The sequence below is a fragment of the Erythrolamprus reginae genome, chromosome 2 (genome assembly GCF_031021105.1).
Source record: "Erythrolamprus reginae isolate rEryReg1 chromosome 2, rEryReg1.hap1, whole genome shotgun sequence".
In the NCBI taxonomy this organism is placed as follows: Eukaryota; Metazoa; Chordata; class Lepidosauria; order Squamata; family Dipsadidae; genus Erythrolamprus; species Erythrolamprus reginae.
Window position 1 is genome coordinate 98,401,449 of NC_091951.1, and position 22,868 is coordinate 98,424,316.

Below are 22,868 nucleotides of genomic sequence, written 5' to 3' on the forward strand. Positions count from 1 at the left end.
TGACTCTTTGTGGCTATATTGTCCGTAAGAATCAGAACATGTTGATTGATGATGTGCGGTTTGAATTGCTTGAGACACTGCTCTCAATTCCAGCCAGTTGATGGGTCTGGAAGCCTCCTCCGCTGACTATGTGCCTTGGGCTATCAGGCCCTGTGCATGGGCTCCCCAGCCCGATAAGCTGGCATCCGTGTTGATGGTGAATTGGTCTGGACACCTGAAGGGAGATCCCTTGTCCAGAGCGGGGGAGGTCCACCACGTAAGGGATCTTAAAACCGTGGATGGGACGGTGATGAGGCGTATCGAGTTGCTGTTCCCCGATCTCTGGAACGGTAATAGAAGCCATTGGAGGTCCCTGGCATGAAGACGGGCCCAGGGAATAATGCCAATGCAGGATACCATCTTTCCCAGTAGAGAAGACAGGGTAACGATGGAAGTCCTTCTCTGAGATCGTATTTGGGAAATGAGCTCCTTAATATTGACTTTTCTCTCAGTAGAGATAAAAACCTGAGAGAGATCTGAGTTAATGATGGCTCCCAGGTGTTGAATAGAAGTAGACTGATGGAGCTGACTTTTTTGAGATTAATGGAGAAACCATGATCCTGTAGGATAGACATGGTAATATTGAGGTCTGAGCAGGTGCCCTCTTTAGAGGCCCCATGAATTAATATGTCATCCAAATAGCATAGAATGTGAATGGGCGTGGCTCGAATGTGAGCCGCCAGGGTTCCTAGGAGCTTAGTAAAGACTCGAGGAGCCGAGGAGAACCCGAAGGGCATAGCCCTGTATTGGTAGTGCTTGCCCTGGAAGGCAAAGCGTAAAAATTTCCTATGACCTTTGGCAATGGGAATATGAAGATAGGCTTCCGTGAGATCCAGGGAGACCATAAAGTCCCCAGGATGAATAGCGGCTAAGATGGATGACAAAGAGTGCATCTTGAACTTCCTATATTTAATAAACTGGTTCAAATTTTTAAGGTCCAAGATAGCTCTCCACCCTCCAGATGTCTTAGGGACCATGAAGAGGATGAAGTAGAATCCCAGATCTCTTTGGGAAGAGGGAACAGGTTGGATAGCCCTGATAGACAACAGATGTTGAATAGCTTCCTCCATTTGGATACGAGATGGAGAAGACCTGGGGGATGGGCATGAAATAAAACGTTTAGGAGGAAGAGAAATAAACTCCAACTGGAGGCCCCATTCCACAGTAGCAATAACCCAGGGGTCCTTACAGGAATGGCGCCATCTGGAGGAGAACCAAGCCAGGTGCCCCCCTATGGGAATGGAATGAAGCTCACCATCTGGGCTTTCTGAAAGCTCTGGTCAAGGAGGAACCTCTTTGGTAACAGGATCCTCTACCCCTGGGGTTTCTGCCTGCTTAGTAACGAAAACTAGGGGCATACTGACCTGAGTTTCTTTGAAAAGTGAATCCTTGATCCTGTTGACGATTGGGGCATTGAAAGGGTTGAGTTTTGGTGGCCTTCTTGTTGGTGGGCCCCAAAATTTTCTTTTTGTCAGCGGTTTCTGTGAGAAGGGGGTCCAGAAGGTCGCCAAATAGGAGGTCGTGCTTCAAGGGACCCATGGCCAGCTGCCATTTTTGCCTCACACCCTCCTGCCAAGGGCGCAGCCATAGAAGCCTCCTGGCCGTTGTTGATGCCGCTACTGACCTGGCTGCAAATCTTGATGATTGCAGGGTAGCATCCGCTACATATTGGGCCGCTGCAAAAACTTTTTTAAAGTCCTGTTGGCCCCGTAGATCATCAGGGGGAATGTGCTGCTGGAGCTGTTGAAGCCATAAAAGCATAGCTCTAGAAAAGAAAGATGCTGCTGCAGTACTCTTCATAGCCCAGGTATCCGCGAAGAAACATCTCTTGAGCATCTGCTCTAGGCGTTTGTCTTCGGGTCTTAAAACCTCCTCTGCTTCACCTGGCATAGCAGCCGCAGAGTGTAGGGTTTTAACAGGTTCATCAGGTTTAGGGCAGACAAGAAGATCCTCATAAGAAGGGGAAATCTTATATAACTTCTTGTCCTTAGTTGTGGGATTAAAGCTAAAAGCTGGGTGGTCCCACCATAGTTCCCTCTAAGCTGAGCAGTGAGCAATCGCTCACTTAAAAATCATCATCAACTCAGAGTTTTCCAAACCTGCCCAGAAGCCGAGAGGGAAAGAGTGAGAGGGAAGGAGAGAGAGAGGAAGAGAGAGAAACAAATAGAAAAAAGAGAGCAAGGAAAAGAGAAAGAAAAAGAATGGGAGTAAGGAAGAGAGAAAGAAAATCAAAATCTAGTTTGAAACTAGCTCAACTATTTAAGTGGCATTTTGATATTGATAGAGTTGCCCTATTATGAGCTCACTGTTATAGACACACAGTATTTATTTATTTATTTATTTATTTATTATTTCTGTGCCGCCCAGTCCCAAAGGGACTGCCGCTCAGACACTATACTTTTCCGCTCACCCCCCCAAAAAATTAGAGGGAACACTGGGTCCCACTGCTTAAGCAAAGCATCTTTAAACAATTTAGGCATTGGAATGACCTCTTTATCTTCCTGCTCCTCCATATGGTAAATTTTCCTCAGGGGGGTCTGAGAAAGAGCAGACTGTTTATCTTGCCCAGCTAAACCTGTAGAAACTCTTGCTTTGAAAAGAAGAGATTTGAAGAGTTGGAATGGAAAAATTGCAGCCGGGGCTGGAACCTTAACTTGAGATTCCTCATCTTCTGACAGGCGATGAAACGGGTCATCATCATCCTCTACATCCACGTTCTCATCCTGGGAAGAATCCGAATCCTCATTAATTGCAGCTTGGTAGGATGAGAGGGAACCCACGGGCCGGGGGGCGTGTGGAAAGGGACGAGAGTGATAAGGCACATTGATAGCCGAGAGTTTGGCATCAATGGCTTTAGACAGGACAGAAAACATAGATTGAAATTCTGTAGGCAGATTAGTAATGTTTGCAGGTAAAGATGGAGATTCCCTGAAGGCCTGGGATGGGTCTGGCTTGGAGGGATCTTCCATAATGTCTGGCTCCTCTGGACCTAAGCCCCATAAGTTAGGTTGGGGTCTGTTTAAGTTTGGCTCATTCAGAGAGAGCACAGGGATCTTCCATAATGTCTGGCTCCTCTGGACCTAAGCCCCATAAGTTAGGTTGGGGTCTGTTTAAGTTTGGCTCATTCAGAGAGAGCACAGGGACCTCAGAGGGAGGCAGGTTAGAAGCCTCTTAGGGGTCAGGTCTAATGTGCAGTTGGGCCTGCACCTTTAAGCGTTTGGCTGATTTTTCATGGATTCTCTGCAGGGCTAGGTCCCTTCTCTTCTCAGCCCTGGTGGGTCTAGCCATTGTATGGGCCCCCGAGGAAGAGGCCTGGGGGATACTGTACTATCGATTTCATCACCAGTAGGCCTAACCTCTCTGGGACCTTTAGATGTGCCTCTCTTGGGAAACAAAGTCATGGCCTGAACAAATTACAGGGACAAAACTTGAGCCAAAAACTGATGGGAGAAGCTTCTAGGGCAACGTTCCCAAGAGGAAGGGGGCCCCTGCTCCTAGGCCCAGAAGCGTCTGCAACTCACAGTCAATCTGGACGGTACCAGAGTTCGTGCCTGGGAGTGCAGAAGGGCAGGCCTTGCTAACCTTAATCAAAAAGTAAACCAAGGCATACTGGTTTGGAGGCCTAGCCAGGGAGAAAAGGCCTGAGGGACTCAAAGCTTACTCCAGGGCCAAGCAGCGGACTTACTGGCGCCAGACGGGACGCACGTGGGAGATCTGTAAGGACCAACAATTACCGGGCGCTGAGGGCCTTTGCGCAAAACTAAACCGCTCCGAGATTTAAAGACAGAGGGAAAACTAAAGTCCGGGGGACAATCAAGGGAAGCTTGCTAACAGTCCCACACCGCAGGAGGAACATGAGCCTTTTTTCTCCTTTTTTAAAAACAATTCTTAGCTTGCCGATAAACCTCCTGGCCGAGTGGATTTACTTGTAAATGCAATCCGGCAAGCGGCGCTACCAGGGCGTTTCCAAACAAAACCAGCAGGAGCCGCGGCGCGGCTTCTCCCCCGGCGTTGAGCCCATTAAGGCTGGTGCGCAATCAAGGCAAGCGCTAAGGTAAAAGACAGTAATTAAATGTTACTTATCTGGTAGAAAAAAGATGAAGGGAAGGTGTTTTGCGAGAGGAACGAGGCACCACAAGTCCTGCTTGATCGCAGGACCAAGCGAATTCTGGGGAAGGGGCGGATTCAGCAAGCTTTTTAAAGACAAGGCTCGGTCCCCGACGGGTTGGACAGCGAGCAACCCATGTGACTGCTGGACCCGCTCTCTCAGTACGGAGAACTAATACTAACTAATTGGATTACTGCATGTCAACTGAATTGAATAGTATGTAAGATTACATACTTAATAAACTTTACTAAATATGTAAATTAATGCAGCTGAGGACTGCGTTGTCTTTCTTGACAGCTGCAGCATACTGTATTGCTTCCTTATATTTAAGTGATTGTCCACTAGGACTCCAAAATCCCTCTCAGTTATCACTGTTGAGCCAGGTACTACCCTTCTATACTTTATAATTTACTATATTTTCTTGCCTAAATGTAAAACTTTTTCTCTACATTTAATTTCATTTTGTTAAATAGGGTCCAGTGTTAAAGTCTGCTAAGATCCTTTCCATATCTTAGAATATAGAATAACGAGTGGGAAGGGACCTTGGAGGTCTTCTAGTCCAACTCCCTGCTTAGGCAGGAAACCCTACACCACTTCAGACAAATGGTTATCTAACATCTTCTTAAAGACTTCCCGTGTTGGAGCATTCACAACTTCTGGAGGCAAGTTGTTCCACTGGTTAATTGTTTCCACTGTTATGAAATTTCTCATTAATTCTACGTTGCTTCTCTCCTTGACTACCTTCCATCCATTGCTTCTTGTCCTGCCTTCAGGTTATTTGGAGAACAGCTTGACTCCTGTCTTCCTTGTGGCATCCCCTGAGATATTAGAACACTGCAATCATCTCTTCCCCAGTCCTTCTTTTGACCCTATCTTTTGGAGTATTGTAGGAAAGCATACTCCTGTTAGTAGCAAAATATAGTCCTATCTTCTGGAGTATATTTTGTTATTAAAACTGAGGAGACTGATAAATCAGTAGTTAGCCTGAAGATTCCAGTTACCATTTTCCTTGAAATTAATTAACATGTCATAGAAAAGTAATAATTTCTCATTATCTTCAAATTATACAGAATAGATACCAAACATGTTCAAACAATGAACACATTGTGCCTGAATACCTAAATTATGCTAAACACACACACATACATACATACATACATACATACATACATACATATATATACATACACGCATGGAAAAAATCCAAATAAATTATTTTAAGGAAACAACTTTGCTTTAAACAGCAGTCAACCCTGAGTGAAGTGAAAACTTCAACCATAGTTGCTCTTTTAGACTATGCCAATTTGATTTTTTTTTAACCATTTGATTAAAAAAGTGGTAAAATATTTGAGACTTGAAAAGCAGTTTACCATATTTTTCAGAGAATAAGATGCTCAGGAGTGCAAGACCCACCTTAGTTTTGGGGGAAGAAAATAAGGGGAAAAAAAGTCTGCCTCTGCCTACCAGCATCCATCGGTATTCATCTGGCTAGCGTCCTTAGCAAACAGCCTGGTCAGCTTCAGCACATTAGTCTGATTCAGCACGAGCAGCTGATTGGTGGGTGGATCAGTCTCTTGAAGCACCCCCAATCAGTTGTTCCCAGAGGTGAACTTTAGCAAAAGATTTGCTGATTGTGAGTGCATGTGCCTCGTTGGAGCAGATATGCAGCTTGAAAAGTGCAGATGATTGTCGCAGGGTATTATGCCAGTGAGTACAACAGGCAAAGCGCAGAACTGGTCCAATAAGGCAGCAGCTGCTCTGGGTTGCCATTTTGGCCTCTGCACCTTGCTTTTTCACTCTCTGAAAGCTCCATTTGAGAGGGTGAGTTTGCAGCCTCCAAAACCTCCAGATTGAGAAGATGCATGGAGGCCGAAGGATGAGGGCTAGCGGGGCTGCATTTGGTATATAAATTTTATTTATTTATTTATTTATTCAATTTTTTTTAAATGCCACCCTGCTCCTTAGACTCAGGGTGTTGTACAACATGTTAGCGGTAGCACTTTTTAAAAAAACAGAGCCAGCATATTGCCCCCACAATCCGGGTCCTCATTTCACCCACCTCGGAAGGATGGAAGGCTAAGTCAACCTTAAGCCGGTGATGAGATTTGAACCGCTGACCTACAGATCTAGCAGTCAGCTTTAGTGCCCTGCAGTACTGCACTCTACCCACTGCACCCCGCTGCATTTTGGGGGGCGAATGTGTCTTATAATTCCGAAGAATGTGGTTTTTGAGATCATTGTCCTCCTTGTCGCACTAGACACTGGGCCGCTAACTAAAAAAATCAGTTAATCAACAGCTTACCTTTTGTTTCTTCTTTTGCCTTTTGCGTTGCTAAATCTGCAAGCCAATGCAATGCTGATGAAGGACTTGCTTCTGGGCACAGTGATTTGATAGGCTTCATTTCCCCACTCATGCTGGTAGCTGCGGCATCTGCTTTAATGGACTCCTCTACTTTGGCTTCTACAGTTTCAGACTTTGGAGCATTTGTGTCCAATGGCTCATTCTCAGTTCTCCCTGCAGCACGGGAAAATGTGCTTTCATTTGCAGGACCTGGTACACCGGGATTCATACTGGGCAGCTGCTGACATAGGATCACACGCAAAAAGTCAAAAATATCTTAATCAATTAATAAAAGCCAAGACCAATACTAATTACAGTAAGAATAAAACTATTTCAAAACACAATAGCTATTACCATATTGTGAAAATCATGATTACATGTTCACTAGCATCATTTGACAATTAACAGATGATGTTAAGTAACCAGAACTATATTTTAATATGATTACAGATTATACAAAGAACAGTCATTTCTGGGCAAAGCTGTGACTGGTGACCGACAGAAACAAATACAGGATGGAAAGGGAGTCTTAACACATTACTAATGTCCCATCCATTAAAACAGCCAGTAGTCACAAGCATTTTCTTTAGAATTCAAGATTCTTGATTATTCCCTCACCACCATAAACTATCTAGCCAATGTTATTCCCAATGCATTATATTCATAATTTTCCTTACTATGTCTCTATTATCCAATAAACAGGCAAAGTACTTCAATGTTTTCCAGGATGATTTTGATCTTTAATTTCTACATTTCTAAGTCATATGATATGAACTAAAACCTAATTATACTTTGCAATTCAGCTGAACATGATAGCTGCAAAGAGAAAAAAAATCTGTCTTTTAGTTGGGCCAGTAGAGGTTGACAGACACAATCAAAAACAGCAAAAACATTTATGTCACCATAGCTTTGGTCTAGTCCCATTATGGAGAACTTACGGCATGCGTGTCACAAGTGACATGCAGGTGCCTCTCTGCGGTCATGCCAACCGTCACCCCAGTCCAGCTCCACTGCGCATGTGCCTCCCGCTGGCCAGCTGGCCCTCTGCTGTGCAGGCGTGGGAGGGAGGGTGCATGTACTTCTTTTGCCATATGTTACTCAGAATAATTAAATATGTAAAATATAAGAATCCTAACAACTACATTGTGAAAGATCTAAGAAATTACAAAAGATAATAAGATCCAATTAGTATAGAGTATTTATTTACTGTACTGTATATCTTGCTATGGAGATGCTAGCTTTATTCCGCTATGCATAATGCACACTGGGATACCTGTGAGGAAAGTCCTAATTATTGCCAAATTGAAAATTCATATACCTGTGAAATCCCATTTGTGACAGCAGGTCGCAATACAGATTTGTTCTGCCGATTAATACATGGACAGTTAGCTTTAATTCCCCATTTGCCACGTGCTGCATGAACCATGTCTCCAATATTATATAATGCTAAAAAGTTAAAACATGATACATTATACTCTGTAAGGAAATCTGGAAAACTTGAAAAGCAAGCATAAATATTTATGTTCAAAATAGGGTCAAATTAATGAAGTTTTTTTTTAAAAAAAACACAAGAATATCTTCAGATAGTTTAAAAATTAACACATACCTCATTTTGAGGTTGAATAGTAAAGTTCTCTCTGCTGGAATAATATATATTCTTTATTATAGAATATATCTATAAAACTCCTCCTCTAAGCCACTTTATTGAGATGAAATTTAAAAAAAAACTACAATATATTCAGATCAGAATAAAAGGAACAAAATAGGTATGGAAAAACATTAATGATTAAACTTTTACCTGTGCCAGGAATGATCTGCGTTGGCATGAGATTCTCTGGTTCATGCGACTGCCCTTTTGCACACTTCAGCCATGAGAAAACCTCTTCATCACCCATCTCCTCTGTTTCTGGAATAGGGGGAAAAACACAACCCTGTTTTTCCAGATGTTATGCTTTGGTAAAGTACTGTATGCTAATAATTTTTCAAGAGCGCCATCCTTTGATTTTAGTGGATAATAGGTATATAGTAAGAAATCTGTACTAATCTGCTTTGATGCTAACCGCACATATAGCATATATATTATTTATAATTTTTAATATCCTGCTGGCCATTACCAACAGGTTTGTAAGACTAAAACCTAAACAAGCTTAGAATCAACCTTCCAACCTATTTCCTCATCATAAAATAAAATCAAATAAATAAATATCCCCAAGGTAACCTACTTAATTTTAGTAATGAAAATCTGTATATCTATATTCTAACTTTTCACATCATGGAAACAGAAAATAATATCACTTTGCATATAATATACAGCTAGTCCTTGGCTGTCCATCTAGTTTTGTTCAAAGTTACAATGCATTGAAAAAAGTGACATGATTTTTGCAGCAGACTACGGGGAGTAATCACATCATCAAAATTTAGACACTTGGCAACTGGCATGCATTGTCCTTGGGGACAACGTGCTCACTTTTGCGACCTTGTGACAAGTAAAGTCAACGGGGAAACTATATTCACTTAACAGCTGTGTTACTAGAGTAATCAATTGCAGGGATTTACTTAACAACTGCAGTAAAGGAAGGTCACAATATGAGGCAAAACTCACTAAACAACTGTCTTGTTTAGCAATAGAAAATTGTGGGTTCAATTGTGATCGTAAGTCAAGCACTATCTGTACATTCTTTTGAATTAAAGAATGAATGTTCATTACTGCAACCTAAGATATTGTTTTCTAGACCAGACTTGAATTCACATATGCTACTAATTTGAATCTCCTGCCAAGAATCTTCCATCTTCACAGCTTAACATAAAAATGACAACAGAAGCCACTTATTCCTTCAGCTGCTAAATGGGAGTTACCGTATAAACTCTTCATGATCTGCACAAAATACTCAAGAGACCCATCACTATTCCTGTCATGAATTGATCTCCTCAAAAACAACCTGCTAGATAAAGACTATTTGTTTAGGTTTTACAATATTCCTGGACAGTTTCTAAATACTCACCACTACGTGGACGGCTTTTTCTCAGACGGTAACAGTCCAAGCAAACCCCAAAGCCACATTTGCGACATACCCAGTGAATATTGAACAAGGTTGTTTCACATACATCACACATCTCTCTCACACCGCGTACAGCTCTCTTCCAGGCCACTTTCTCTACAAGGAAGAAAACCAAACTATTGTAAAGGATGCTGGTTGTTGATAGCAGCCATTTAAAAAATCCAGAGTGCTTTAGAAAACACCTCCAAAACAGTTTATTGTGATTTATTTACCTAATTCAATTTTGAGGCTGCTCAACTCTTCTGCAAATTTAGAAATGAAAAACAATCATATATAGGAAAAAATAGCAATCGATTAGAAAACAGCCAAACCATTGGGGGGGATGAGGGGGCAACAAACCTATTCCAAGGTTGCATGTCATTAAGCTGAGAACTGTATAAATCCTTGGGTAGAATATCATTGAGGAGAACAGGCACAGTAAGAAAGAAGGTCTTGCAAGGTATTGTTTCTGTTTCTCTGACAGGACCTAGGACACGCCCATTCTGTCTGACTTCATGGAAGGGAAGACATAATTGGAGACAAGCAGTCACTCAACTATCCAGGTTCTATATTATGAAGGGCTTAGCACCTTCAATCTCATCTCGAAGCCAACTGGGACAGGGCAGCTCACAAAGTAGTGAAGATGAACGTAACATGAGACATCTGCTTTTGCCACTGTGCTGTAGTAGCTGTAGTTTCTAAATGGTCTTCAAGAACAGCTTCATGTACAGCACGGGTGTCAAACCCGCGACGTCACATTGTCATCACATGACATATTGCCACTCCCTCTCCTTCGCTAAACCAGATGCTGGTGTGGCCAGTATGTGATGCATCCGGCCCGTGGGCCACAAGTTTGACATCCCTGATGTACAGTGTAGCAAATTAAAGTCATCCAATTTTGAGGGACTATCTGAAAGACTTCCCAATCCAGGAACAGATGCTATTGACACACCAGAGAAACCTGTGAAAAGGGTCCTCTTGGCCATAGATTTTTTCTGCTCGCACGTTTCTATACTGGATTCAGGATAACCCGTTTCACATTTTGAAGTGGCTGTGTCACATTGTTAAAGATTTACATTGAGAACAAACTCTTGAAATCCAACACATCTGGAAGGCACCATGCTGAGAAAAACCGTATCAGCACAAGGCAAATACAGTGATCCCCCGCTCGTTGCGAGGGTTCCGTTCCAGGACCCCCCGCAACGAGCGGGTTTTCGCGAAGTAGCGCTGCGGAAGTAAAAACACCATCTGCGCATGTGCAGATGGTGTTTTTAACTTCCGCAGCGCTAGCGAGGAGCCGAAGATTGGGGGCGGCGCGGCTGTTTTAAAACGTCGCCGACGACATGGGGGGCTCGCTAGCACCCCCCGAACCCCCAACCCAGGTTTGGGGGGGTGCTAGCGAGCCCCCCATGTCGGCGGGGACGTTTTAAAACACCCGCGCGGCTTTCCAATGAGTCCCGAAGACAAACGCGGAAGTTTGACGTTTGTCTTCGGGACTCATTGGAAAGCTCCGATCGTTTTAAAACAGTTGCGCCGTTCTCCGCTGACTCCTAAAGCGGGGAAGTTCGCCAGGAGTCAGCGGAGAACGGCGCAACTGTTTTAAAACGATCGGAGCTTTCCAATGAGTCCCGAAGACAAACGTCAAACTTCCGCGTTTGTCTTCGGGACTCATTGGAAAGCCGCGCGGGTGTTTTAAAACGTCCCCGCCGACATGGGGGGCTCGCTAGCACCCTCCCAAACCCGGGTTGGGTTGGGGGTGCGAAATGACTTGGAGGAATGTGAAGCTGAAACCGGCCGATTTGGACTTCCCATTCCTCCAAGTCACTTCGCCGCTCGTGTCCTGGCTAAACCGGGCAGCAGGAGACAGGCTTTGGGTTTTGGCTGCGGGGCGAGGGAGTTAGGAAAGTCCTACTTCTCCCCCCGCAGCCAAATACTCAAAGCCTGTCTCCTGCTGCCCGGTTTAGCCAGGACACGAGCGGCGAAATGACTTGGAGGAATGTGAAGCTGAAACCGGCTGGTTTCATCTTCCCATTCCTCCAAGTCATTTCACCGCTCGTGTCCTGGCTAAACCGGGCAGCAGGAGACAGGCTTTGAGTTTTGACTGCGGGGCGAGGGAGTTAGGAAAGTCCTACTTCTCCCCCCGCAGCCAAAAACTCAAAGCCTGTCTCCTGCTGCCCGGTTTAGCTAGGACACGAGCGGCGAAATGACTTGGAGGAATGTGAAGCTGAAACCGGCTGGTTTCATCTTCACATTCCTCCAAGTCATTTCGCCGCTCGTATCCTGGCTAAACCGGGCAGCAGGAGACAGGCTTTGAGTTTTGACTGCGGGGCGAGGGAGTTAGGAAAGTCCTACTTCTCCCCCCGCAGCCAAAAACTCAAAGCCTGTCTCCTGCTGCCCGGTTTAGCCAGGACACGAGCGGTGAAATGACTTGGAGGAATGTGAAGCTGAAACCGGCCGGTTTGGACTTCACATTCCTCCAAGTCATTTCGCCGCTCGTGTCCTGGCTAAACCGGGCAGCAGGAGACAGGCTTTGAGTTTTGACTGCGGGGCGAGGGAGTTAGGAAAGTCCTACTTCTCCCCCCGCAGCCAAAAACTCAAAGCCTGTCTCCTGCTGCCCGGTTTAGCCAGGACACGAGCGGCGAAATGACTTGGAGGAATGTGAAGATGAAACCTTTCAGCTTCACATTCCTCCAAGTCATTTCGCCGCTCGTGTCCTGGCTAAACCGGGCAGCAGGAGACAGGCGGTGGGCTGGGAGCCGCAGGCGAAAGGAGCTCGGGCATTGTTCTCCGGAGCCCGCCCGCAGCCTGGAGAGGGAAAGGGCCGCCGCGGGGCTGAGCGGGCGGGGTCCGGAGAATAATGCCTGGCGCCGCGCTCCGATGCCCGAGCTCCTTTCGCCTGCGGCTCCCAGCCCACCACCTCGCTGGTTGGCTTCTCCTCCTGCTCAGCCTCGCCTCGGCCTTTGTGCGCGGCTTGTCCCGACAGCCCCCCACCCCAGCACTTTGAATCCAGCAGCTTCTGCTGGATACGGGCGGTGGGTGGGACGAGCGGCGCGGAAGCCAGGGGCTGTGGCAGCTCGCCCCCCATCGCCCGTATCCAGCAGAAGCGGCGGGATTCAAAGTGCTGGGGTGGGGGGTGTCCCGACAGCCCCCCACCCCAGCACTTTGAATCCAGCAGCTTCTGCTGTATACGGGCGGTGGGTGGGACGAGCAGCGCGGAAGCCAGGGGCTGTGGCAGCTCGCCCCGCCCATCGCCCGTATCCAGCAGAAGCGGCGGGATTCAAAGGGATTCAAGGCTAACTTCTGCGCTTGGCTTGAGGACTCAGCTGGGAAGCGGCACGGGTGTTTTAAAAGGTCTCCGCCGGCATGGGGGGCTTCCTACCACCACCACCCCGAACCCCCAACCCGGGTTTGGGGGGGTGCTAAGAAGCCCCCCATGCCGGCGGAGACCTTTTAAAACACCCGTGCCGCTTCCCAACTGAGTCCCGAAGCCAAACGAACCCGGGTGGCCGGGCGAGCAGCAAGCAAATGGCGGGTGGCCGGGCGAAGGGCGGGCGAGCGGGTGCTGAGGGGGGGGCTTCTCGCCCTCCCGCCAGCAAGAGGGGAAAGACTCAGGGAAGCCGCCCAGCAGCTGATCTGCCCGGCGGGGAACACCATCTATGCATGCGTGGCCATAGGAAAAAAGGGCGCACATGCGCAGATGGTGTTTTTACTTCCGGGTTGAAAAATCGCGATGTAGCCCGTTCGCAATGGTCGGGGACGCAATAACCGGGGGATCACTGTAAAGGAAATTATGCCTATCTGGTTCCATAGGACCATACAATGTTAACCTAACCAATAGAAAGCATACGAAAAGCAATGCATAAAATCCTGTTTTCACACATCAAATAAAATCATTTGGGGGAAAAAGATGCAGCCCCTCTTCAAACTCCACAGGGACAAAATTTGTAGGAAAAAAGGACAAATCATTGTTAATGTCTTGAATATTTTTTTCTTTTGACTATTCCCATTTCTATAGAATTCACAGACAGATTAAAAATAAAAAAGGAACTTACGGTGTGGTTCGACCATCATCATTGCTTCTTTCTCAGACATTACTAGCTGACAAAACTGATCACCAACATTGGCCAGGATATATTTAGACGTCTCCAAATCAATCCCCTGTGCAGGTGATGCTGTTGGGATCCACAAGCTCATGGCATCAGAATCACTTTGCTGGGGATTTAAGAACCCTTCCACTCGCAATATTCCCTTCCTAGTAAATATCAATCTGAAACAGAATTGAAGGTATCAGTTGCTCTTCAACAGAAAAATGAAATCCAAGCTTTTTTAATGGCATCATTCAAAATTAGCAAAGTCAATCAATTATGTATAAATTCTTTTTTGGGGGAAAAATCCTAGTTTTCAAAGGAACTTTTAGAGAAGGGAGGCCTAAAATGCTATGGAAGGAAAATAAAAAACAAATCCAACTGAACATGGATAAGAGCGAAACACCCGAGCACAAAGCCAAAAGTGAGTTCTAAGTATAGTTATAGATAAAGAGGCAACGGACATCACGATCTCTGGAAAGTTTTAAAAAATTATTTAAAACTACTAAAACAACTACTAAGCTTTCATCAGCCCCTGCTGACTTCCTCAGAGTATAAAATCCCCATTGAAATTTTTAAAATGTTCCAGAGATCGTGATGTCTATCGCTTATCTCTCTCTATCTATCTTTCTACCTACCTACCTAGGTTTGACTGCGTACATCTAAGAGAGTTAAATAAGATTTCTCATGGAGCAATAGTGTTAAGAAACTCCAGTCAGTTATTACCCACACCAGTCAGATATTTCCGCAGTGTTTTAACATTCATTATTATTCTGTTGCACTCTCTGAACCACGCATGTAGCATTTCTCTGGCACTATAGAGAACTGCAGAAGCTAAGTGAGATCAAAAGAGATCTTACTTGCTGTATGTACTTGCAGAATGATAGTGCTAACAAAGAAAGGAGTACAAATAACTCAAGAGAGCTTTATCACCTGCGGAAGTGAAAGAACCGACAGGCTACAGTAGAGTCGTCCTGTTCCTGTTCCTTGATCTTTCGGTAGCGTTCCAAACGGCATTCTCGGCATTTATGCAGATGAGGAGCCACATTGATGCAGGAGCCATCCTGGAGGAAGGCCTCCCCTGATTGCTTCAGCTTCCTCACCTTACTCATGTCTTTCAGTATAGATTGACCAACTACAAAGCAAAAGCATCAATTACGAGCAGGTTACAAGACAGTATTTTTGCCAATACCAGAAAGTATTTACTTAATCTGCAAAATGTATGTTTACTTACGCAGAGCTGTTATTAGCAGGATTCTACTTGCTGTGAGCTGATAAGGCAATAGGCCTTATCCAATTTTTGTACAATGCAATCAGTGTGCAGGTTTAATATTTAGGCAGAAATGGTAGTAAAAACCTACTCTCCAACTTACCCTTTGTTCGAACTAAGTGATATTTAAATGACAATCAATGTATGTAAATGACAATCATACTACAGTTATCACAGAGTTTATAATTACTTTGGAATATCAGATATGAGCCATCATAAACTTGGATTCATTTTTTAAATAACTTCTAAGTTCCTATTCAGCTTGTACCTGTATTTTTCCCAGTAATTGGATATCTTCAATTTTTGGAGGTTGGAAATGTGAATAATTTAAATGAATGCTTTCAACACTCAAATCTGATGCAAGGATCTCAGGGGCCTTGGTATATCCCAAAGGTGCTTGGTTAAGAAGCAAAATATCTTCAAAGAAAAACCAGAAAATCCAGTTGCCTCTTGAAAAAAGCACCTGTGGGACGAACATGACCCGGATGACTGAGAATCTCAATGGACATGGTATATATTTGCTTGTTAAATAAGCATGTTCAGTAAAGATAAATGCTATAAGATAAATTGCCTTATTTGGAGAAATGCTGATGTCAGCCATTTCCTAGTATAATTTCTACACTGCTACAAAGAGTTACAGAGATTTTTTGTGATTATACAAAATACCTCTCAAGTTTAATAACTTTTCTTTTTATGTTAATTTTCCAACCATTCTTTCTAGTATCTATATAATGCTGCCCTCCAATTCCCCAGTATTTTGCTATTAAAATTCCTTTTACATGAAATCCAATATAAAATCTGTAATAACAGAAGTACAGTATTCTTGCTTTATTCCGAATTTCTAAAAAGGATTTACTATGGTAAGCAGTATCATGAATCTGAAATGAAGGCCAAGTCACATTTCTTCTCTAGAATACCTAGATGGTATTCTAAACTCTAGGTCTGATTTTCTACCACTGTACAATTTATTTTTCCTGACATTCAGCATCTTACAACAATATTTTTGGAATTTTCATTTTCACTGTCTTGTGAGTTTAAACGCATACACACAGAGAGACATATATCACATATGCACATAAGCTTGCAAAATGATCTAAAACAATTACGATTCATATAGATCTGGCTATGTATCACGTGACTGACAGTATAGCAGGTATATAAATACTGAAGCAAGAAGCCCATCGTCTGTCCTTCCCATAAAAATTACTAGACTCTGCTTTTTTTAAAAACGACAACAACAACAACAACATCATCACCTTTCAGGGGGGCTGTGCGAGGCCTGCCCTTAGGGGCTTGTTTCCCCTTTCCCTTGCCCATGAGTAGTTCAACATTCCGCTTGTCATTGGGACCCAGTTTGCCAATCAAATGCTCTGGGATTCCCTTTAGACAAGCTTTGGTATGCAGTTGCTCCTCAGAATCGCTCATATCCGAGAGGTCACTATTGGTGCTAGAATCAGAATCCTGTTTGGATGGCATGCTCCGCTCATCTAGAGAAAACCTTTTTACAGATTCAAAGGGGGGTTTGTTCTCCAGTCCTAGCTCTGCCTGTGGAGAGAAAAAGCCACACGGATGTCTGCCAAACACATTAGAAAAAGTTTTCATTAAAGGATTGTCCTGCTGCCCAGGCCCAACAGATGGCTTTTCTTCTGTTGGACTAGAGGAGAGGGTGGGCATTTCAATAGGCTGCGTCAGACTGCCAATGGGAGAACTAGAACGGCCATTCCCCAGAGTAGATGAACTCTGAACACCCGCAAAGAGAGTTGCACTAGGCACACTGGGCAGCGTCTTGGAGGAATCCGTCATTATAAACAAGCTTTTCTTTTTAGCTGAAGAGTCAGTTGAGGTGTGCAAATCTGGCCAGCCAGAAGCAATCTTGGAACCAAGGCCTGAAGAGGGAGAAGCAGAGGCTGCTGGCTGCTGAGCTGAAGATGCGAAGCTACTGAAAGGGCTAAGTTCTGATTTTTCTGCAAATGCAAGAAAAGGGTTGGAGGGCTCTTCTCGCGACAATTTGGGAGGTTGTAAAAAGAGATTTTCATGACTATCAGGAGTTCGTGTGCTCAAGAGATTTCGTGGAAAAGCCGGAGTAAGAGTAGGCATGGATTCCAGGGGTAGCTTCCGTTCTGGAGGAATGCCCAACTGAGTTCCAGGATTAATTTCTACAGTAAGGCCTTTACTTTTGCAGATCCCCACATTCAGGTTTTCTGAACTTTTTTTTAACGAGTCCTGATTTGGGGATTCTTCAGTCAGGTTTTCCGACAAAGTTGTGAAGTAGTTACTGGAGGGAAGATTCTGGGACATGCACTGGAAAAATAAGTTCTTTGATGGATCTGAATCTTGCTGGACTTCATGACCACTGTTACTACCAAAGGAAAATCCAGCAGCTGCCTTCTCTGAAGCTAATACGCCATTGGATTGGCTTTGCTGGTCATCAAACACTAAAGGCTGAGATGCAGATGACTGCGTCATTCCAAATCCTGCAGAAGCCGGTGCTGTATTTGGGGTATTCTGAAATGAAACAGTTAAGCAGCAAATTATGTTCATACTGTATGTAAATCCAAATTTCACCGTACCCAAGTCAATTTCCCCAATCTACTGGCATAGCTGGTCTTAGCAATATATTCCATATGTAAATGTATATATTGTGCAAAAATAATTTTTAAAAATAGATATGGCAGGTTGCCAAAATTAATTCAGATTGACAAATCACTAAATTGGTATACACAGGTTAGTTGTTTTAACAAAGCTGATTTGGTAATTCTTTTCTAAAAAAGAATGTATTATTCCAGATTTTTATTTCCATTTCTGAAACACTTAATTGTCAATTTCTGCATTTTAGCAGATATTCTGAAATAGTAACTTGTTTCCTTAAATGGGAATAGTGAATATCTGGTCTATCAGTTCTGTCCACCTGGTCTATTCTCTCCTTCCCTTCCCTGCCATGCCAGTCCCTCTTTTGCAACTCTGTTACATTTTTTCCTCTTTCAAAGGGAGAGGGGAGGTCCAGATGGAACTGGCAGAGATGGATCTTACTAACATTCTTTCAAAAATACCATCAAGATTTGTCCGGCTTTGCCTGAATTTTGTATTTTCTTCATGAAGTGAAATCAGTATTTAGCCTCCTCTATAGAATACTTACTGTTGCAATTCTACCAAAAACAAAAAACCCAAACCCTGTTCCAAAATCTTATTATATATTCTCCTTCATCTCTTTGTGACCCCATTAAAACTGAACAAAGTTATACAAAACTATGATGTGTGTGTGTGTATAAACAAATTCAAAGTTGTAATGTATCAGTTTATAATGTATCATTTGATGCCTTCTGATATATAATCCCAGCAACTCCCAAAAAATCTTAGCATTCTACGTGTGGTTATCAGCTTTACAATGCTGGGTATTTAGTCAAACTGGAAATAAACAACTTACCTCTTCCTGGCTCTGTGAACGGCCTGTTTTCTGCTTTTCTTGACCAGAAATTACTGACAGGTCAGTATCCGAGACTTGTACAGTAGTTGGCGTTGTCCCAGTTGTAGCAATTACTGTGGGAGCTGCCACTAGACCTTGACTGCTCTGTTCTAAGGATTTTGTCACCTCTTCACTTCCAGTTCCACTCAACAGGGCTTGTGCAGAAGCTGAAGGAAAGGAAGTGAAGGTTGCATGAGTGTCACCACCTACTGATTCATCTTGGACCACAAGAGTTCGTCCATTCTCCTTTGTGTATGTGGCAAAGCGAATATTTCGATTAACTGGAGAAACAAATGGGGGAAGTTGCTTGGTCTTTGGATCCAGAGTCATGTCATCACTTTCTTTCCATGCCCCTTTATTTGCCTCACCACCATCATTTCCATTAGTATCTACTTCGTCCATCTCTTTCAGCTTCTTTGTAGCATGCTCACAACCAGTATCAGAAGCATTTTTTCTTCTTCGTCCATCTTTCCCATCCACATTCTCTCTCTTTTTTTTCCCTTTGGAGGATTTTCCTGCCTTTAGGGATACCCCCTGTAATAGATAAAAACATTACATACCTCTCAACAAAGTCAGCAGAAATCAGTATTGTTAACTACCCAGAGATTTTAAGAAATGTTATTTAATGTTAAGGAATTTTAAACAAGAAAGGTGCTTTAAATAATATTTAGAAGGTTGTTAAATAATAGATCAATAAGTAGCTTGACATTCATTAACTTGCACATAATTCCATGCCTGCCAATTTAGGCTATGTTTGACTGAATTCCATACAGCTTAAGTATGAATAGGATCTGGTTATAATTAGCAAGTCAAATTTACATAAGCAAAACATAATAATTATGAAGGCTCTATCAAACCGTTACAATAAGATAACTACTTTGATTAATTCCTCTATCAGAACCCGTCAAGCTTTATTTAAAATAGTTTAGTAAATGAACCAGAACTGATTGGAATCATGCACTGCCCTTCTGAATAAACCCTTGCTTACATATCACAATGATTGGGTTCATGTAACATGCAAAACCAAGCTCAAATAAATTATAACATATGAGCCAGTTCTTCTGACAGTAATCACATGCAGTCCTTAAAAGGCTCCAGTCGTCTATTGTAGATGCTTATCCCTACCCTTCATCACAATCTTTGTTTCATCATCTTCACTAGAGTTGACTACAATCTTAATATAATCACTGAATAACAGAGACTCACTAGTCTCATCTCTTCCCTGAATTAATCTTCTCTGAATTAGGGGGAGGGGGAGGACTTTAGAATTTTATAACAGGCGCAGAACAGTATGTACACCTGCGTGTAGCGCTACTAGTCCCACCTAGAGGTATTGGAGAGATAATGGAGCTCTAGCTACACACCTTTATTTAGCTTATGACTGTTTATATCATGATCTATTAAAACATGATACCTCATTCTGAATAGATGCATCCATCACTACATGAATCAGTCGAGGATCTACTGACTTGATTTCACCAGTCTGTTTTTTATGCAACCAAGAAACAAAAAGGGAAAAGAAAATCCAGTATTAGAGAAAAAATATATATTGTCCACAAAGCAGCAATTAGTACTATCTGCAGTTTTATAGAGAGTGAGATCTAACTTCAATTTGGACACAGTACTAAATCATGTATTAGCATTGGATGTATGAGTTTCATCAAACTTTGGGTTCACTAAAATAGGAAACTAGAAATACTTATTCCTTTTTTTAAAAAAAACAAACCATAATTTCCTTAAAATATAGAGCACTCTGGTTCATTTCAACTTCTAGTTAGGAAATAAATCAGGACCATAACTTACAATTTAACTGGTCTTATTACTTCTAGGTAAAGTTTAAATGAAAGAAAAATGTATGCTTACATCACATTTAAACTCATCATGGTTTAAAACTAGAAGCAGATACATTCTACCTCCCTTTTATATATACAAAAGGCTATTATTTCTGAACAAGTTGCTGTTAGTCCACTTGCATAAATCCAACAATCTGAATAAAAACATATCAGCAAATAAACCAAATATCTGACAGAACAAGGATATTAATATTGTGAGGTAAGACTTTGGAGAGGCACATTCTTCTTCCATAAGCACTTTTTATTACACATCCTTGGCAGCAGAGAAAGCTGCTAAATATTTTTAAAACAGTTGATAAAAAAAATCCACAGGCAGAAGAGAATACATTTTAATAATATTCTGAATTTTTATGCAAGTATTGAAAGAGTTGGCAATACAAGGAGTACAATGTCTCAAAACACGACCCATGAAATACCAAAATAGTATCTGTGACATGTTCTTGCATAAATGAAATATCATGGATGAAATAACTATAATCTGGTGAATATTGTTAAATATTGTGCAGTTTAGAAACATAGAAACATAGAAGATTGACGGCAGAAAAAGACCTTATGGCACTACATCTAGTCTGCCCTTATACTATTTCCTGTATTTTATCTTAGGATGGATATGTTTATCCCGAACATGTTTATACCAAAATAGTATCTGTGACATGTTCTTGCATAAATGAAATATCATGGATGAAATAACTATAATCTGGTGAATATTGTTAAATATTGTGCACTTTAGAAACATAGAAACATAGAAGATTGACGGCAGAAAAAGACCTTATGGCACTACATCTAGTCTGCCCTTATACTATTTCCTGTATTTTATCTTAGGATGGATATGTTTATCCCGAACATGTTTAAATTCAGTTACTGTAGATTTATCAACCACATCTGCTGGAAGTTTGTTCCAAGCATCTACTACTCTTTCAGTAAAATAATATTTTCTCACTTTGCTTCTTATCTTTCCCCCAACTAACCTCAGATTGTGTCCCCTTGTTCTTGTGTTCACTTTCCTATCAAAAACACTTCCCTCCTGAACCTTATTTAACCCTTTAACATATTTGAATGTTTCGATCATGTTCCCCCTTTCCCTTCTGTCCTCCAGATTATACAGATTGAGTTCATTAAGTCTTTCCTGGATACGTTTTATGCTTAAGACCTTCCACCATTTTTGTAACCCGTCTTTTTGTAGCCCGTCTTTAGACCAGAAGTATATACAGGAAATATGGGTACTTTTTAAAAATGTTACAATACTTGCAGGTAAGCCAAAGCCAGGTTTTGGGATGCATATGGCACTTAAATTTTGTGGCTTAACTGCAAGTACATACCTTAGTTTTCATGTCTGTGGCCTTGTGAGAACTTGTGCCAGCATACAAACATTGAAAAAGCAGAAGCATCAGAGGTTGTGGAATGATCTGCTTTCAGTGTTTTTCCCAGGAAGTCACTTGCACTGTCATGCTGAGTTTCTTAATCTTTGACAACACAAGACTGAAGTATATGTTCTTTGCCCAGGTATAATAAGGACAATTTATGTGCATCCAAAAGAAGGAAGTTTCTCTAGCAATGTTGCCATTTACAGAACAGGACCTTCAATGTCATAATGGAAGAAAGTACCAACAAAAGAACCAACTAAATCTTAAATAGAACAATTGAGAAATAATTACAATAAGATGAACACTTTAGAGAGGCCAAAGAAGAATAGACAAGCTAAGGGAAAGCCATGACTAAGAGCATTTGTTGTATGCAAACATGCAAGGCATCCATTAAAAATGTAAGTTTTGTTATGTTATGCTGTGAGCCGCCCTGAGTCCTCGGAGAGGGGCAGCATACAAATCCAATTAAACTAAACTTGTTATGATCCAAATAAAGAGTACTCACAACTGCAAAACCTGGGCGATTTCAATGTAGAACAGTACAAAATTAAAATCATTTCAAGGACCAAAAAACAAGCTACAGTTACTAATAAATGAAAATTAAATATATGTATACAAACATAACAGAATTATAGTAAGCATAATTTACAAATTTACCATGTTCTTAGCACAAATGTTTTGTAAATAAGTAGAACAAGTAGTCATCAAAAGACTATTAGGGAAAGTATCAACTTTGCCACACAAACAAAGCAGGGAAATCATCCGTAACATCCCATTCAGTAAAGTGAAATGAAGAAGGACCTCAAAACCCCATAAGAAAAGCTACACACCTCAGTCAAAACCACCTCCATTAGACGTGTGAGAGGATCTTGACAACTCACAACTGCAGAGATCCAGCTGATTTCCTCTTCAGGCTGATACACCTTCACTCTTTGACCCTGTATACTGTAATGTCCTGGAAAAGAGTTCCACATGAATAGATAAGATAATCCCCCCCTCAAAAAAATTTAACACCGTAAACAAAAGTGCTTACTTCTTAATATATAAAACATACACAATTTTTATAGTATTTGTAGAATATAAAGTAATAATGTTTAAGAGGTATTATTGTGAGAAATAGTTACCACAAATGTATAAGGTAATGAATCAATTTCTAAAATGTATTTTAAATATTTTGAGTTGCTCAGAGTAACTTCTATTTTTTTTACTTTTTTCAATCACTTTTTATATGATTAAATTAGCAATAACTAGTAAAACATGCAATGGAATTGGAGGACACCCTTGGACAAGTTGCATTTATTCAATCA

At 42.1% G+C, this 22,868-nt stretch overlaps 1 protein-coding gene across 9 annotated transcripts in view; it reads right to left on the reverse strand.

Annotated features, from left to right (window-relative positions):
- Positions 1–22,868, reverse strand: part of KDM3B (lysine demethylase 3B) — a 68,104-nt gene that overhangs the window by 17,374 nt on the left and 27,862 nt on the right. For 3 of the 9 annotated variants that reach the window (XM_070738883.1, XM_070738879.1, XM_070738887.1), the window contains exons 5-15: positions 22,392–22,516; positions 19,759–19,827; positions 18,306–18,878; positions 16,138–17,386; positions 14,545–14,746; positions 13,579–13,793; positions 9,760–9,789; positions 9,491–9,643; positions 8,287–8,394; positions 7,807–7,934; positions 6,450–6,729 (exon numbers count right to left, since the gene is read on the reverse strand). In XM_070738883.1, the coding sequence (XP_070594984.1) occupies positions 6,450–6,729; positions 7,807–7,934; positions 8,287–8,394; positions 9,491–9,643; positions 9,760–9,789; positions 13,579–13,793; positions 14,545–14,746; positions 16,138–17,386; positions 18,306–18,878; positions 19,759–19,827; positions 22,392–22,516 (3,132 nt within the window). The remainder of the gene's footprint in view (positions 1–6,449; positions 6,730–7,806; positions 7,935–8,286; positions 8,395–9,490; positions 9,644–9,759; positions 9,790–13,578; positions 13,794–14,544; positions 14,747–16,137; positions 17,387–18,305; positions 18,879–19,758; positions 19,828–22,391; positions 22,517–22,868) is intronic. The other 6 variants (XM_070738884.1, XM_070738880.1, XM_070738886.1 and 3 more) reach the window with 3 other exon arrangements.